The 16,702-nt window shown below is 53.2% G+C and overlaps 2 protein-coding genes across 8 annotated transcripts in view; one reads left to right on the top strand and one right to left on the bottom strand.

Moving 5' to 3' along the window:
• Positions 1-8,788, top strand: part of AGAP3 (ArfGAP with GTPase domain, ankyrin repeat and PH domain 3) — a 57,561-nt gene extending 48,773 nt beyond the window's left edge. For 3 of the 7 annotated variants that reach the window (XM_032244996.1, XM_032244995.1, XM_032245003.1), the window contains 7 exons: positions 2,532-2,699; positions 4,371-4,508; positions 6,273-6,427; positions 6,533-6,623; positions 6,779-7,001; positions 7,690-7,945; positions 8,085-8,788. In XM_032244996.1, coding sequence (XP_032100887.1) covers positions 2,532-2,699; positions 4,371-4,508; positions 6,273-6,427; positions 6,533-6,623; positions 6,779-7,001; positions 7,690-7,945; positions 8,085-8,291 — 1,238 coding nt within the window. In that variant the 3' untranslated portion in view covers positions 8,292-8,788. The remainder of the gene's footprint in view (positions 1-2,531; positions 2,700-4,370; positions 4,509-6,272; positions 6,428-6,532; positions 6,624-6,778; positions 7,002-7,689; positions 7,946-8,084) is intronic. The other 4 variants (XM_032244999.1, XM_032244998.1, XM_032245004.1 and 1 more) reach the window with 2 other exon arrangements.
• A 3,016-nt stretch (positions 8,789-11,804) lies between these two features.
• The window catches only part of GBX1 (gastrulation brain homeobox 1), a 19,026-nt gene continuing 14,128 nt past the window's right edge, over positions 11,805-16,702 (bottom strand). Inside the window, exon 2 of the mRNA XM_032244991.1 lies at positions 11,805-12,767. Coding sequence (XP_032100882.1) covers positions 12,214-12,767 — 554 coding nt within the window. The 3' untranslated portion in view covers positions 11,805-12,213. The remainder of the gene's footprint in view (positions 12,768-16,702) is intronic.

Raw genomic sequence — 16,702 nt, 5'->3', positions numbered from 1 at the left:
TGGTGCAGTGGGTGTCTGTCTATGGTGCAGTGGGTGTCTGTGGTGCAGTGGGCGTCTGTCTGTGGTGCAGTGGGCATCTATGGTGCAGTGGGTTGACGCAGTGGATGTCTCTGCATCAGGCCCCAGGTCCGCAGCAGCCCTAAGTAGAGGTCATTGTCCCCATTTTAATGAGGAAACAGAGGCTTGGAGTGGCTAACAAACTTGTCTGGAAAGTCCCACAGTAAGTGGGAGAGCTGGGTGAGGTTCAACCTAGGTGTGTCTGTTTGAGGAGCCATGTTCTTTCCTCTAAGCCACTCTGAACTCAGAAAGGAAGCCTGTGAGGTGGATGGAGGGAAGGAAGGAAGCTGAGGAGGGGGAAGGAAGGAAGCTGAGGAGGAGAAAGCTGGCCACCACCCATCACAGGGATGTGCTGGGTGTTGGGGGCGGCTTAAGCCTGCTGTGGGGTGGCACCGGCCTGAGGGCAGGTCACATGCAGTCTTCAGGTCTCCGCCCGGACAACGGGTCAGAGCTGCGGGGAACCCTCTGGCACCAGCCCCCAGGAGCCCCTTTGGTCAGCTTGTGGTTTCTCCGGTCATTCCAAAAAGGGAAGAGCAGGCCTGAGTGAGTCCCTTTCCTTGAGGGCAGGGAGCCAGAGGACAGCTGGGCTGTTTCTCCAGAGCGAGAGAAATGAGAAGACATTGTCCTGTCCCGTATCTGTCCCTGGCATCCCTCACCTGGGAGCGGCAGTGGCATGGAGAAGGCAGCCCCATGCCCTTCCTCCTGTAATGACAGCGCCCACGCGCAGGGGCTCGAGGACGGTGCTCACCCAGCCCGCGTCCCGCTGCCGCATGCCGACACCGACACCGACCCTCATGCACACTCACACATGTCTCTCGCTCACCGGGCGATGTTAACATCTCATTATCTTTGTTACTGTAATTACATTATCCGCTGCTTTATGCAGAATTATCCTCCGAGGACTAATTGATGGCTCCATGTTTAATTCATTAATCATTAGCATCAAATTCGACAATTACAGTGCACACTGATTGTGGGATTGCAGGCGTAATGAGGGGAGAATTAACAAAGAAAAGGGAAAGCACTTTCCCTCCCTCAGGGTTTTGGGTTGGGGGGCTTGGGGTGGAAGTTGGGCCTGTGATGGCTTTGGATGGGGCTAGGGATGAGGTGGAGTACAATTTGGAACCTGGAAGGGAATGACAGTGGGGGGAGGAGAAGCAAGGTGTCTGAGAAATTAGGGACCAAGTGTGCACCCCGGAAGGTTTCCTGAGGCGGGACCTGTGAGGGCAAAGGAGGGGAGGTGGCATCTGCCTGTTCCTTCGGGGCCTGGAGATGGAGACTGGCCTGTAGCCTCTGTGCTGCATGAATGTGACTAAGCACTCGCTGTGTGTCTGGTCCTGTTTTGGGTGTTGTGACAAACACAAGAGAAACATCAAACTTGCTCCCTGCCTTTAGGCGTCATCCCAGCCACAGAGTGGCACGTTCGGGCATTCCTTTACCTTCTAGCCACTGCAGTACCCTGCTTCCTACCCAGGGCTTCTACTCAGTCCCACCACCTGCAGGTCTGGTGTGAGGCCTGGCGCCTGCCTTTCTCCTGGCTGGGCATCTGCCTCCAGCTTTGGCTGGCCCTGGGTCCCTTCTCTGCTTTCCTACTGGCCTCCAGCACCTGGCTGGCTCCTCAGCTGCAAGGTTCAAGCACCTCAGGTTTGGCCCCTGTTCTTAGACCACCAAGGGCCATGTCCCTCTGGTCTCAGTCTTGGGTGGACTGAAGAAGGGGAAGGAAGCTTAGGTTCTCAGCGTTCCAACTGAGGCCTGCTAAGTGTCACAGGCCTCTGAGGCCCCACGCTGTTCCCTGAATCTCTCCCGCAGGGACTCAGCCTGGGAGTGCAGTAGGAGGGTTCTTCGGCGCTCTGTCCTCCCTCCACTGCTGGCGGCGCCTGCCCCAGCCTTGGCTTTTCTGGAGCCTTTGGTTCCCCCTGGCTCTGCCATTCTTCCCTGATGGGAAACGAAAGATTAATTTTCTCCAGCCCAACAGGATAATTACTAATACTAATTAGACATAATTACTTGAATTTGATACACTTATTTCTCGTCAATATGGCAGTAAAGCTGAGGCAAAGCAAATGGCATATGTGGACTAGAATGGAGGGTGCAGGGGCCCGAGCCAGGAGGGACCCCCACCAGGAACACTGCGGAGATGGGTGTCAGCACTGCCCCAGCTCGCTCTGCAAGTTGGGAGCTCTCTGATTCATTCACCCCTCCCTGCTCCCGGATCACAGTGAGGGGACAGTGTTGTGGACCTTTCTGCTCCTGGAGAGAGGCAGGCGTGAAGGTCTGGGGACAGGCTGCTTTCTAAGGCGCACCCGGCCCCTGTGCAGCCCCTGGCTCTCAGAAGCCTGGCCTGCCACCTGATGAACCCAGTACCCTGCTGGAATTTCTCAGGCTCTGCCCTGCAGCCCTATTTTTAGGATAGTATCTCTGAGCATCCTCCCCCATCCGGCCTCCCCTCCTAGTCTGACCCTTCCCACCCCCAGGTGCCCCCCACTCGGCCAGCAGCGCATCCCTGCACTCTGAGCGCCCCCTCAGCAGCTCGGCCTGGGCTGGCCCGCGCCCCGAGGGGCTGCACCAGCGCTCCTGCTCCGTTTCCAGCGCCGACCAGTGGAGTGAGGCCACTGCCCTGCCCCCAGGCGTGCAGCACCCTGGTGAGTGGTGGCTCTGCTGCTTCCCACCTTTTCTGGGGCCCCAGTGACAGAGAGGAGGGGAACTGGGCAGCATTTTTGGACTCGGAGGCTGCCCTGGGACAGTGCCCAGGCCAAGGGGTGGAGCCCAGCTGGGCCCTCCAGGGCTTGTCACAGGGACCTTGCTTCAGGGCTAGTACTGATGTTGCCTTGGAAACAGAGTAGGGGCACTGTCCCTTCCTCAGCCTCCAAATGCAGCCATTTTCCCCAGAGCCCCCACCCGCCTGCAGCCCTGCCTAGGGCCGGAACTAGAGACCCGCCCTCTGCAGCTCCTCCTCCCCTTCGTCCCCAGGCGGTGCTGGTGGCGGCTCCCGAATCCCCATCAGCCCCCTGTGCAGTTAGCTCATCAGCCTCTCGGCAGGGTGGGGGGGGACGGGGAAGCGGCTGAGGAGGGAGGTCGGAGGCTGGGCGCTCTAAGCTATGTGAGCCACGTTCTGAAGGCAGTGGAATCTCGCCCGCTACTGTGGAGCAGGTGGGGGGGGGGTCCCCGTGGAATTGCCCTGAAAGGTCATTTTCCACCTGTGCTGCCCCCCTCAGAGAGGCCTCCACCCATCCTAGGTGGGTCGGTGACTCCACCGTCTCTCCTGTCTGCGCCTCCACTTGCTTCCAGGGCTCTTCCGTTTGCCCCTTTGTCCGTTCTTTCTCTCTGCTTTTCTTCTTTTGACCCTACTTCTTTCACCGTTGACCACAGATCCCATCAGCAGTTCTGAAGGCTCAAAAGGGCATGGGGCCAGCTCTCCTTTCCTGTCCCTTGCTCTTCCCATGCCTTTGTCATGAGTGACGGTGTAATGACAGGAAGGCCCAGGGTGCCCCACTGTCACCCCAGCCAAGGGTGTTCTCTCTGATTGGCTTCCCAAAGGCCCTTCCTGAGCCCTCCCAGTAGAAGCACTAAGGCCCAGCCTCTGAGTGGCCCTGGCCTCAGGAGCATGGGCTGAGAGAGGAGCTGGGCAGTGCCAGCACAGGGAACTGACCCACCTCCCAATCCACACCCAGCGCACCCCGGGGGGAAGTGAGCTAGGAACACAGAAAGGGAGCCAGGGGCCCTTCCCTTGGGTCACTGGTCCAGTGGCCTGTGCTGGCCTGCGTGAGGGCCCTCTGTTGAGTCTGGAAGGAGGAAGGCAGGGAGGGAGGGAATGTGTCTGCCTCTAATGAAGTTTGACATTTAGTGGTGAGCGCCGGGCGGGGTGTGGGAGACGGAGCTTGATTAGCGCGCTCTAATTGACAGTAATTAGGCAGCTCCCTGATTGTTTCTAATTCTGCTATTAATTGTGAGGAGCGGGGAGTGTGATTGAGGATAAATTTGGTACGGAGCTGCTGGGGCTTCAGCTCCCCATGAGTTCCCTGGGCTGCCTTCCACCCCTCCAGGCTACAGAGGCAGTTTCCTCCCTTTGCCTCCATCCTGCTCTTCCTAAGTTTCCTACTCTTTCTCCACATTTTCCTCCTCCAAGGCTGGGGAGCTTTGGGACTGGGAAAACCAGGCAGACCCCTCACCTGGAGAGAGATGTCTGTCTGGCTCTCCCAAGTGTGGCCTAGCTACAGTTGGCAGGACTGGTCCTCTCCTCCTCCCAGTGCCCTGTGCCCCTCCCCTCCTCTGCCTCCCTTCTTCCCACACTTCTCCAACTCTCCCCTCACCAGCCAGTGGCCCAGCTGAGGTGCTCAGTTCCAGCCCCAAGCTGGAGCCTCCCCCATCTCCCCACTCCAACCGGAAGAAGCACCGGAGGAAAAAGAGCACCGGGACCCCCCGACCAGACGGCCCCAGCAGTGCTGCTGAAGGTTAGGGGGACCCAGAGGGAAACTGGGCACAGGAGGTGGGCAGTGGGACTTGGGGATAGTACCCTAAAAGTAACACCTATTTTTTTTTAATTCAATGGATTAAACACTTTCTAGTAATTGCTCATCAAAGTAGTTCTACAACTTCTTTTGGTAATCCAGACCTGGTATCTTAGAAAAGTTCTTCTGCTAACTGAAACCCTTTTTGTTGAAATGTGGGCTTCATTTATTCTTAAAGAAGGTAAAAGACAGCAGACTGCTACTGCGATAGCTCCTCTAAGATGTGCGGGTAGGACCTGTGCGTTTTGTGTCTCTTGTGTCATCCCAAGTTCAGTAAGTGCTGGGTACTTACTAGGTGCTTAATACATGTATTGAGATTGGCTGAGTCTCTCCTTAGTTTTCCTTAGGCTAAGGAATTCCAGCTCCTGAAGTCTTCTTCCATAGGACCTTTCTCTTCCTCTGTTATACTGCTGCGCCTCAGATTTTCCCCAGAGTATCTTCAAAACTTCCCTCTTCTTAGTGATTGGAGTTTCTTTGCTCCCAAATAAGTTTAACTTCTAGACTCATAATTTCTCATTTCTGCTCTAATCGTCAGAGTTAGAGGTATGGGTCAGGTAAGCAGAGACACCTAGCCAACCTGTGACACAGTGATGCTTAGTACTTACAGCATGGGGTGTCCCTTCTGGTCTGGCAGACTGAGCCCCACAAATGATCATGGAGATCACATAGTTCAAAGTCTGTGACTGAAAGCAAGGTAAGGCGCAGTGATGGTGCCTGGGGAAGGAGGCACCAGTTCTATTTCTATGGGAAGGTAGTTCTGCTAACCATCCCTGAGAGCAAGGGCCCAGCAGAGTAGGAATTCCAGAGGATGTCGGTGTCACTGAGGTGAGGCTGCCTGGGGCCGAGATGCAGTAAGAACTTACAAGCAGGGATGGCCTTGGCAGAACTGGGGTTCACCCTGGGGCCTTACCACAGGTACCTATGCTGTCTTTCCAGCCCCTAGGACACAGTCACACTGCTTGTTAGGAATTGTTCACCCATGGGGCAGTGGCCGTTGGGAATGAGATTCATGTGGCTGTCTTCCGGGGCCTGGGGGAGCAAAGCTTGGAATAGCTTCACCACATTACTTGGGGTCACAGTCCAGCCTTCAGTGCTTGTCACTACAGATGCCCTCAGGCCCTTATTTGCTCACATGCTCCAGGTCCTGGAGAAAACCTCTCCTCCTCTCCCCCATCCACATGCCCTTCCTGCCTGTCTATACTATGGTAGTGGGGGAGGGGCCCTGCTCCCAGGAGCCCCACACTGACGCCGTCAGGAATATTGGGTTTAATGAGCTGCAAAATGAGGCGGCTGTAGCTGACATGTACGGATGGTGCCCACACCCGCCTCCCCCCACCCTCTCCCAGCATTTGCCTCCTAGCACCCTGTCGCATCCTTCTCCAGATACTCAGCTCTTCTTTCCCCAGGAAGCACCCCCTCTGGTTTCATACCCATTCCCAGCAGTGCTAGGGGTGCCAAGACCCTGTGTCCCCCATCTGTTTTCACGTGAGCTCCACAGGTGGTTAGGAAAGAGGATCGGGAGCTCAAGCTAATCTTATGAATTTACTCTGCCTCCCTCTTGTAAGTTGTCCTGGAGCATGTGGCCTTGCACCTGGGGAGGAGGACCTGTGCCAGTGGAGCTGGGTAGTGAGTGGAGCTGCGGCAATGGCACGCCCTGGGTGTGCCTGCGGGCCAGGAGCCCTGATGGCATAAACATCCCCCACACAGAGGCAGAAGAGTCGTTTGAATTTGTGGTGGTGTCCCTCACCGGGCAGACGTGGCACTTCGAGGCCTCAACGGCAGAGGAGCGGGAGCTGTGGGTTCAGAGCGTGCAGGCCCAGATCCTTGCCAGCCTGCAAGGCTGCCGCAGTGCCAAGGACAAGGTGGGTACAGAGTGACTGGGCCCACACAGAGCACCTGGCTGGGATGGGACTGAAAGGAGCCTCATGACTGACCAACCACCCCTTATCTCTCCTGCTGTGTGACAGACTCGACTGGGGAACCAGAACGCAGCTCTGGCTGTACAGGCTGTCCGCACTGTTCGAGGCAACAGCTTTTGTATTGACTGCGATGCCCCCAGTAAGTGCAAGGCTGCTGGGGCTGGGAGCTGGGGACGGCCCGGGAAAGCTTTGCAAGCATCAAAAGAACAGGGAGGAGGGCAGGGAAGATGTTCCTAATTGTCCCACACTCTGGTGGCCTGCCTGCTGTCGCTCTATCATTCTCTCCTTGCCTAGATCCAGACTGGGCCAGCCTGAACCTGGGTGCCCTGATGTGCATCGAGTGCTCAGGCATCCACCGACACCTGGGGGCTCACCTGTCCCGGGTGCGCTCCCTTGACCTTGACGACTGGCCGCCTGAGCTGCTGGCTGTCATGACTGCCATGGGCAATGCCCTCGCCAACAGCGTCTGGGAGGGGGCCCTGGATGGCTACTCCAAGCCAGGGCCTGATGCCTGCAGGTGAGTGGATGGCGCTCTGGAGCTGGCCAGGAGTTGGGGGCTCCAAGCACGGGGAAGATTGGAATGGTTGTGATGGTGTTAGAAGGGTTAAAACTGTCCGTTGCTCTGCTTGGCAGTTGGCCCCTTGGGGTTGCCCCTCCTGCTCTGGTGCCTGTCACTCAGGCACCTCACAACAACGGGCCCTTTCTGAGCTGAGTGTTATCAGCAGGTCAGGGGCCAGCAGGAGGCGCATGCGCAGGGCCCCTATCACGGTGTGGTGCAGAGTGCCCACTCCGGAGCTCTGAGATGGGGAGAATGGGTGGGAGATAGGGGAATGCACGGCCCCCCAGTGCAGGCCCCCACCCGCTTTGTTCCAGCACTGCCAATCCAAGAGAGTTCAGACGGCCAGATAAGCTGCAACACGGGCCTGCCTGGAATCTTCCTGCCCTTGCAGCCCCCACATCCCCACTGTACCCAGGGGGCCTCCCTTTAGTCTCCCTGCTTTTCAGCTTCTCCCACCCCCTTTCCATGACCCACTGGCCCTCTGTGTGCCTGGAGTTTCTAAGGCTTCTCTCCTCCCTTTCTGCTCTCACTTTCACTGTTTCTCCCTTGTCCCCCCGGTGTTACTTCCTTTCTGCCCACCTTTCTGGCCCCACCTGTTGCCTGGTGTCCTTCCTTGGCTCATGCCCTGATGGGCCTGTGGTTGCAGAGAGGAGAAGGAGCGCTGGATACGGGCCAAGTATGAGCAGAAGCTCTTCCTGGCCCCACTACCAAGCTCAGACGTGCCGCTGGGGCAGCAGCTGCTCCGGGCTGTGGTGGAAGATGACCTGCGTCTGTTGGTGATGCTCCTGGCACATGGCTCCAAGGAGGAGGTGAACGAGACCTATGGGGACGGGGACGGGCGGACGGCCCTACATCTCTCCAGTGCCATGGCCAACGTTGTCTTCACGCAGCTGCTCATCTGGGTGAGTCACATGCCTCAGGCCTGCCCTGACTTTGCTCTTCTTAGCCCCGTCCTTTGAAAGCCACTCTTCTTTCCTCCCCTACAACCAATCTCTCTCTTCCCATGTCATACCAACTGTAGACATGTGTTTTCTTCTACAGTACGGGGTAGATGTGAGGAGCCGGGATGCCCGGGGCCTGACTCCACTGGCCTATGCTCGCCGGGCCGGCAGCCAGGAGTGTGCAGACATCTTGATACAGCATGGCTGCCCTGGGGAGGGCTGTGGCTTAGCGCCTACCCCAAACAGAGAGCCTGCCAATGGAACCAACCCTTCTGCTGAGCTGCACCGCAGTCCTAGCCTCCTATAAGGCCCAGGAAGAGGGCAGAGGGGCCAGAAGGATTCCATGGCCTGAAGACCCCTCTCTCTCCAGGCACTGTGGGGACAGACACAGAAATGGAGAAGCAGGGACATGCGAAAGGACGAAGCAGAGGAAATGAGGGAGGAGAGTCAAAGGGACCAAGGAGAGTTTGGGGATTTGAGCTGCGGCAGAGAGGGAATGAGGGATTTAGCCCTCTGCCCTGAGGTGCCATTGAAAAGGGACAGGACCCTTCGGAGGTGCCTGTGAGGAGAGGGGAGCAGGACCTCTCCCTCCTCCAGATCCCTGCCTCCTAGTGCCAGCCCCTCACATGCCTTCATCCTGAAACGGAAGGACGGCGGCACAGGGTGGGGGTGCTGGATGAAAGAGACAAGGGGTGATCTGTGAGTCCCATGTAAACTTTGTACATTGGAATATTTATGTTTGTGTACATATTTGGTGTGTGTGTATGATGAGCCAATAAACCAGACTGTGTGTGTGGCCTTGTTTCCCCCTTTTACATCACTGCCCTCCGTAGCGCACCCCTCAGCTCTGCTCCCTTGTCCCTTCTCGTTTGCGGTGTTCTAAGATTTTCTTCCTTCCGTTCGCCTTGGTCCCAAGTGGTCGTTCCTCAATCTCCTATGTGCATTGCTTTCTTTTTTCGGCCTTCCCTTGGCAGGGCGTTGTTGAGTTTTCAGCAGCACAGCACAGTGCCCTGATGAAAGGACACAGAGCTCTTTGCTTCCTACCGGGTGCTGCCTCCCCCACCTTCAGGCAGGTTTTTTTTGAGACAGAGTCTCGTCCTGTCACCAGGCTGGAGTGCAGTGGCTCACTGCAGCCTCCACCTCCTGAGTTCAAGCGATTCTCCTTCCTCAGCCTCCCAAGTAGCTGTGATTACAGATGCCCACCACCATGCATAGCTAATTTTTGTATTTTTAGTAGAGATGAGGTTTTGCCATGTTAGCCAGGCTGGTCTCAAACTCCTGACCTCAGATGATCCACCTGCCTTGGCCTCCCAAAGTGCTGGGAATACAGGCATGAACCACCATGCCTGGCCATCAGGTAGCTTTTCCAGCTATTCTCTTCATTTGTCATCAGTATTCTATGGAGTAAGCTCATTTCCATGCCCTGTACTGGCCAAAATGCACCCAGAGAGAGGGCATAAGCATTGCCCATTTCCTACAAGGCTGGGAATGGCCATGCAGCAGGATGCACAGAGAGAGAGAGACTCGAGTCGGTACCTGGGAGAAAAACTGAGGGGGCCACAGGATAAGTGGAGCGCTTCGTTCCAGACAGCTGTGTTACAGCATAGACTGAATTGTGCTTGCACTTTGCTTGTGAGGAAAGGGGAGGAGGTAGGTGGCTGACACAAGAACAGCCGCTCTGGCTCCCACCATCTTGCCAAGCCCAGCTGGGGGGCAGAATCCAGAGCTCCTGCTTTCTCTCTGAATCCCTTAGTTATTTCAGAAGGAAGACCTGGGGGAAACGCATCTCCCTGCTGGTTCTGAAAGGATGAGAACTTGCTAATTTAGAGTCCTGACTCTCTGAGGAGTTTTGCTGCCTCATTCCTGGACCCACTTTGCTGGTGGCCCTTGTCTTCTTTTTTTAAAAAATTTCCCACAGGCCTGACATAGGCCCTTTCTAAAACACCGTGAGCATATGTTGGGTGTGGTGGGCTGTGCAGGTAAACAGGTAAGTAACACTCTTGAGAGAGGAAGCCAAGCTTTCTCAGCCTGCAGCCCCTTTGCAAGGCTGATACGAGCCTTACATGTAGTTAGGGCAAAATAGAGACAAGGCCACGGGTATGTGGAGGAGTAGGGTTCCTGGGAATACCAGCAATAATCACCTCTAGATTCCCTATGGAAAACAAGCTGCTTGGGCTGGCTCAATATGGCTTTGAATGGAGGGTTAGGAGGCTACATAGGTAGAGCCAGAAAAACCCTGTAGGTCGGGGCCTTGGTTTGAGCTGCTTCTCCACCGTGGCCTTCCTGCCCAGGTGCTTCCTCGCCTGCCACACACAGGGCCACGGAAACTCTGCTCCAGCCCTGCCAGAATGACAGCAGCTCCTGTGATCCTCAACCTCTGCCTGGCTTATCTCCTAAAAAGATCTAACTCCATAGGTTCCCTGTGAAGGCTGAGTCTAAGATATCAGAGAGACTTGGCCTTGATCTAGACCAGGCTGGGAATGGGGCTGATCTGGACTACATATTTTTAGCCTAACTCAAGCTCTGCTGAAATTTACCCAAAAAATAAAGATCCACCCTAGATCTGTGTGTTCTCGCTGGAGAACTGTGGTACCATTGTGAATGACCAGTCACAGCTGCAGGTTGCTTTGTTTGGTTGCCCAAACCACCTGGGAGAAATGAGCTGCCAAGGAGAGCTAGCTGTCTTGGTCTCTCCATAAGAAGTGTCCAGCACGTGTCAGGGTGATGAGATGTTGATAAGTCTTCCATAGCCAGAAGAATTTATGGGAATAGCCAGAAGCTTTCCCTCTAAGGAAGGTAAGGGGGCTGGCCAGGTATTTGAGCTGCACTTCCCTCTCCTCCCTGACGTTAATACCTTCATTTCCTTGCCTCATTCAACAGGCTATTTTTCTTCTCAATGGCTCTGCTCTCTACTGTAGCTCCCCTCCCAAATCAATATAGGTCATATTTCTTCCCAGGAAGCCCAGTTCCCATAATACCACTTCCACTCGTTTCTGTGCCCTTTCCCCTCTGTCTGCAGATGGCTCTGCAGATGGTTCACTTTGTCCACAAATGCTGCTCCATCCCCAAGCCTCTGCTATGTCTATCACACAGATTTGTGCCTGTCCCATCCACTTGCAGTGGCCCCCCTCAACTGATCTTATTCTGTAACAGAAGAGGTAGGGGTATCCCAAGCTTCAAAACTGGTACAATGGGAAGAAGAGATGAACAGGCTCAGGGCCGTAAGAACAGAAAACTGGAAGTGGGTCTCTCCCACTAGGCCTTTGCATCTGGAGTATCAATGGGTGGCAGAGACAGACTAAGCTGCCACGTCTTCTGCATACAAAACAATTTATTCATGAGCTCACAGGTGATATGAATGCCCCAGTCATTAGTGACCTCCACCTAGTTAGATGGCTTGGACATACCCCAGCTAAATTAAAGTACTTCATGTCCCTTCATGATACAACAGGAAGTGAATCTCTCCCAAAGTCTGCCAGCTCATTCAAGGAGGAGAAAACGGAGCTAGAGAAGCCTGCCTGTTTAAGGGGAAGCAGAAGAGATAGTACGATAGGAGCACGAGGTGTAGAGGCAAGAGCAGTGGGCAGTCCCCAGTGGAAAAGCGCAAGGGTAGAGGTAGTCTACATAGGGCGGGGTAGATGGGGGAGTGCTGAAGAATTTCTACAGAGGCCAGTGACGGTTCCATTTTGTTTCTTTGTAAGGAGAGGCAAGATGCGGCCCATCCCAAAGCAGCAGGACGGACGAACTCTGGCTGAGGATTGAGGAAACAACTTTCCCAATCCCTCTCAGGGGTGCAGACAGACAGACAGAGACACATAGCTCCATATATACACATTTACACAAATAAATAAGGAGCTGCGATCCACTTGGCTAGGTATTGCCTGATTCTTCCACCCATCAGAAGCTGTTCCAGGGCATTTGCCACAGAACCTTCAGGCCCTAGGCATCTTAGAACCCACCCCCTCCCCAGGAGCCCACCTCAGTCCCAATAGCTCCTCAGCAATTAGAACCCCAGCCCCTTTAACCCTGAAGCCCCTAGTCCTGAAAGTCTCTGGAACAGGCTGAGGGCCAAGTGCTCACACATCTCAGGTCTGGGAGGAGCACATCCAGGACTAGGTTAATTGCCAACTAGCCCCTCTCCAGGCAGAATCACAGCTGCAGACCCTCTGGTCAGTCTCAGAACAGGCTCAGGTGCAGACCCCTCGCCTTCCTAAGTCCTTGGGCACCATTCAGGGCCGTGCCCCCTGCTCCATTTGTTGGTGCTGGCTCCGCACAGCAAACCTGTTGACATGCACAGGTATGGGCACAACAATCTTGGGGTTTCTTACAGGCTCCCCAGAACGGCTGCTCACATTGCCAGCTTTGATGCGCTTCCACTTGGCCCGACGATTCTGAAACCAGATCTTGACCTGCACCTCACTGAGCTTGAGGGCATGTGCAATCTGGGAGCGCTCTGTCAAGCTCAGGTATTTCTTGCAATGAAATTCCTTCTCCAATTCCAAAAGCTGCTCACTGGTAAATGCTGTGCGACGCCGTCGGCTTTTCCCCCCAGGAGCTGTGACCCCTGCTGCCACCGGTGCCCCCTCCTCAGCTCCAGTCCCCAAGCTTCCCTTTAGCTTCGGTTTAGGTCCCAGAAGAGCCCCTGGGCCTCCTGCAGAACTGTCCAGGAAGCCGTCGTCCTCGCTGTCACCGCCTGAGCCCTCTTCCTCCTGTTCGCTGCCTGCTGGGTCTCCTGCTGGTGCCTCCAGCTTCTCCTCATCTGAGCTGTACACCTTCCCCTCTGCTGTGAGGAGCGAGAAGCCAATGGATGGGGAGGGAGAGGCAAGGAAAAGAGAGTTTGGAGGAGGCACATGGAACCATGGCCAGAAATGGGAGGTTGGGAGACAAGAGCAGGAAAAAAGAGAGCCATGTAGAGCAGGAGATGGGGAGGGAGCAAAGACAGAAGGATGGTGCATCCAGGATAAGGAATGGAAAAGAGGTTTAGGGAAGACAAAGAAATGGGAAGAAAGGTATTAACCAGCACAGATTTCACTACAGAAAAGTAAGGGAGGCAATAAGTGTGTGGACAATGACCCTTCAACGTTCCCACCACCCCCATCTCATTCTCACCCACCACCTCCCCAGCTTTCTCAGAACCTAGAGACCAAAGGCCCAGCATCGCAGTCATACACCAGCCCTCCAGAGCCAGGCTTCACAGCTTCAGGTCCCAGAATGAAGCAGTATGGGACCCGGCTTGGGATCCTTCTGGAGGCACTGTGGGGAGGAGTGAAGCAATGCAGGAGAACTGACCTTGGCAGGACAGATGGGGAGATGAGGGCTCAGCCTTTGCTCCTCTCCTAAGAGTCTCCTATCTGGCCCAGCTAATGAGAGCCGTCTTGTGGCCTCTGTTCTGTCTCCTCCTCTCCCTCTTCCCTACAGTCCCCAAACCTCATTTCCATGGCCCCCAGCCATGCAGCACCTTGAGTGTGGCCAGATTTTTTCTCCCAGTTACTTAGGCCTCCTGATTCCCTTTCAATCCTTACCCTTGACCTTAAAATGACACAGTCTCTTTCCCATCTTTCCCTTTCTTCCAGCCAAGGATGCCTAACCAGCACAAATAGCTGTCTTCTGCTCAAGTTCAGAATCCTGAGGCCCCTAAGCTTGATGTCAGCTGGGAGGACTGGAAGGAATATGGGAGAAAGAGGAGGAAGAGGGAAAAATCCAACAGGATAAACGAAGAGAAGGAAAGGGTGAAAAAGAAATTTCGATTCAGCAAAATACTGATTATTTGTAATCACAAGCATATAAACATTTTAATCCACACAATTCTCAACTTAACCATTGGTTTTAATCTTTGTATCCAATGGTGTTTCTATCAGAACTGCAAATAAAGCATTACACGTTTTCAATGAGTTTCACAAACTCCATTTTCTGCCCAAAGGACCAAAAAGCAGTGAAAGAAGTCAAAGACAATTAACCAATAGGCAAGAGAACAAGAGGAAATGGAAAATCTGTAAGCTGAATAGTCAGCTCCTTTCCAGAAGTGTTCCCTGTCCAAAGGCAAGAGGCCTGCAAACCTATATGTAGGAACGCATCTCTTGGTACCAGCCACATATCAGATATGCCTAAGATAAGCGCACTCAGAGGTTGAGAATACAACTCCAAGTAAACTAAATTCAGGGCACAGGGAAATGCTTTATTAGAGAAAGGGTGTGTGTTGTTCACAGATAGAACATCTCCTGGCAGTCAGAGCTTCCTGGTGTTCTCCTTCAGTGCACCCCCCCCCACCCCGTGCCATGGTCCCTTCCCCCTCGCTGTAGTCTACACCTGGTCTTTTTCCTCAAGAGCCACACTGACATTTTCTTTTTCTATCTTCTTCCTTTCTTTTGAGACAGACTCTTACTCTGTCAGCAAGGCTGGAGTACGGTGTACAATCTTGGCCCACTGCAGCCTTGACCTCACAGGCTCAAGTGATCCTCCAGCCTCAGCCTCCCAAGTACCTGGGACACACCACCATGCCTGGTTAATTTTGTTAATTTTTTTGTAGAGACAGGATCTCACTGTGTTGCCCAGGCTGGTCTTCAACTTACGGGCTCAAGCAATCCTCCGGCCTTGGCCTCCTAAAGTGCTAGGATTACAGGTGTGAGCTGTTGTGCCCAACTGACATTTTCCTTAGTGGCCAAAATTCTCAACCTTTTCCTACATCACCCATCTACATCCCAATCAACTTCCTATCTCAGGGTGTTTTCATCCCTCTTCTTTTCTTCCTGGAGTGCTTCTTGTTTCTTCTAACATTCTCAAAGCCCATGCGACATGCCCCAGTTTGGGCTCACCGTGTCTTCCCATGCTACTCCTGTATGTTGCTTGTCACTAGCCAGTGGCTTTTGTTCTTCTTTACTAGCTTGCCCAGGCTTCACTGGCACCCAGCATCAAGTCCCATCTGGATAAGTATTGTATCCTGTCTGTAGTTAATTCACTCATAATATCTCCCATCAGCCTGTTCTTTCTCCCCTGTCTTGTCCCTAGCCCAAATCCATGTTGTTTTCTCTAAGATTCACACCGTTGATTTCCACCTTCATTTTATTAAGGGCTCTTCCCTCACTATTTTCTACTTCCACAGAACTTAAACTTAACATGCCCCAAACTGAACTCCGGATCATTCCCACGTCTCATCTCACGGAGGAGCAACTGCATCCTCCATGTGTTCAAGCCTAACCTCGATGCCATCTTTCACTCCTTTCTCTCACAACTCACGCAACCCACATCCAGTCCACCTGCAAGCCCTGCTAGTGCTGCTGCCTTTAAAATACACCCAGAGCCCAATCCTTTCTCCCCATCTCCTGCTTCCAACTAGTCCATGTCACAGTTATCTCTGACCTGGTTCACTGTCATCTTCTAACTGGTTTCCCAGCTTCTGTCCTCTGTACTGCACTCAGCCCATGATTCCTCTTTCTGTCTGGAATACACTACTTTTCACCTAGATCTTTTCATTAGCTTATTCCCTACCTCCTTCAGGTCTTTGTCAATGACACCTTCCCCCAGCATCCTTTTAAAATTTAAACCCTCTAACACCCGCTATCTCCTTTCTCTGATTTATTTGTTACTTTGGTCCATGCCACCAATTTTATTCATTTATTTTACTGGCTCTCTCTTCCTATTAGACTATAGCTTCATGAAGGTAAGTAGTTTGAATATTTTTCATTCACTGTGATTTCTTCAGTGTCTTGAAAATGACCCGCACCGAGTAGGCACTCAGTAAGCATCTGTCAACTAAATAAATGATTTCCAAATGCTCGTGCATGTGCTCCCCATCTCCTTTCTCTTTCCAACCCTGTCCCTTCCTTTCCTAAGCCTCTCCCAAGATATTCCCCACAACCCCACCCAGCCCAGCTCCAGTGTCCATAAGACATCTCCCTATAAATATTATCTTTCCCACTTTTCAGAATGCCCTCAGATCTCACATTAGCTGGAGAGGAATGCATATGCAGTAGAAATCTATAGGATCTTAAAAATCTACACGATGTTTAAAGACATTAAGGACAATCCCAATACCATTACTAAATCCTCAATTTCAGTTTTTTAAAACATAGTTTGTAGTAAATAATAACAGAAAGAATAAAAAAGGCTTGTAAAAACTCAGCCCAATATTACAATATTTTAAACAGTGCTAAAAAGGCAGTAACTAGATTTCAAGGCTTGAAGGATGAAATCATTTAGTACAACTCCAAGCACCCAGGAGGTGTCCAATAAATCTAAATTGATGATGATTGAGATGAGGCTCCCAGGTTCCTCGATCTGGCAGGGCCCTCCTGCAATCGTATCATCCATCCCTCTGTCTTCAGACAGATCCATAAAATCAAGCCCACATGAGCTGGCCACCCTCAGTGCTGCTTTTAAAGCCATACAAGGAGCACAGGTTCACAACCTCTCTCGGTTACTTGATCCCAGTGGGATGCTGAGCGGCAGGGGCAAGAGTTTCTCTCTAAGCCTTTATAATCATGACATTGAGGACTCTGATAAGGAACTCTTGGAATGAAATAGGGGTGAGACAATAGAAAAAAGCAACGAAAGTACAGCCACATGCCTCAGAGGAGAGTCTGGGACAATGAGTGAGGCCGACAAGGAGTGGGAGACACAAGGAAAGGCCAAAGCAGGCAGAAAGAGGACTGGGGAAAAAGAAGTGGGGTAGAGAAGCAGCAGAAAAATTAAATGACAAAATGATGAGTTAGGGCCGGGCAC

Source organism: Sapajus apella, unplaced genomic scaffold, assembly GCF_009761245.1.
Source record: "Sapajus apella isolate SASKATOON/1434 unplaced genomic scaffold, GSC_monkey_1.0 scaffold56, whole genome shotgun sequence".
In the NCBI taxonomy this organism is placed as follows: Eukaryota; Metazoa; Chordata; class Mammalia; order Primates; family Cebidae; genus Sapajus; species Sapajus apella.
This window is presented reverse-complemented; position numbering and strand designations above follow the sequence as displayed.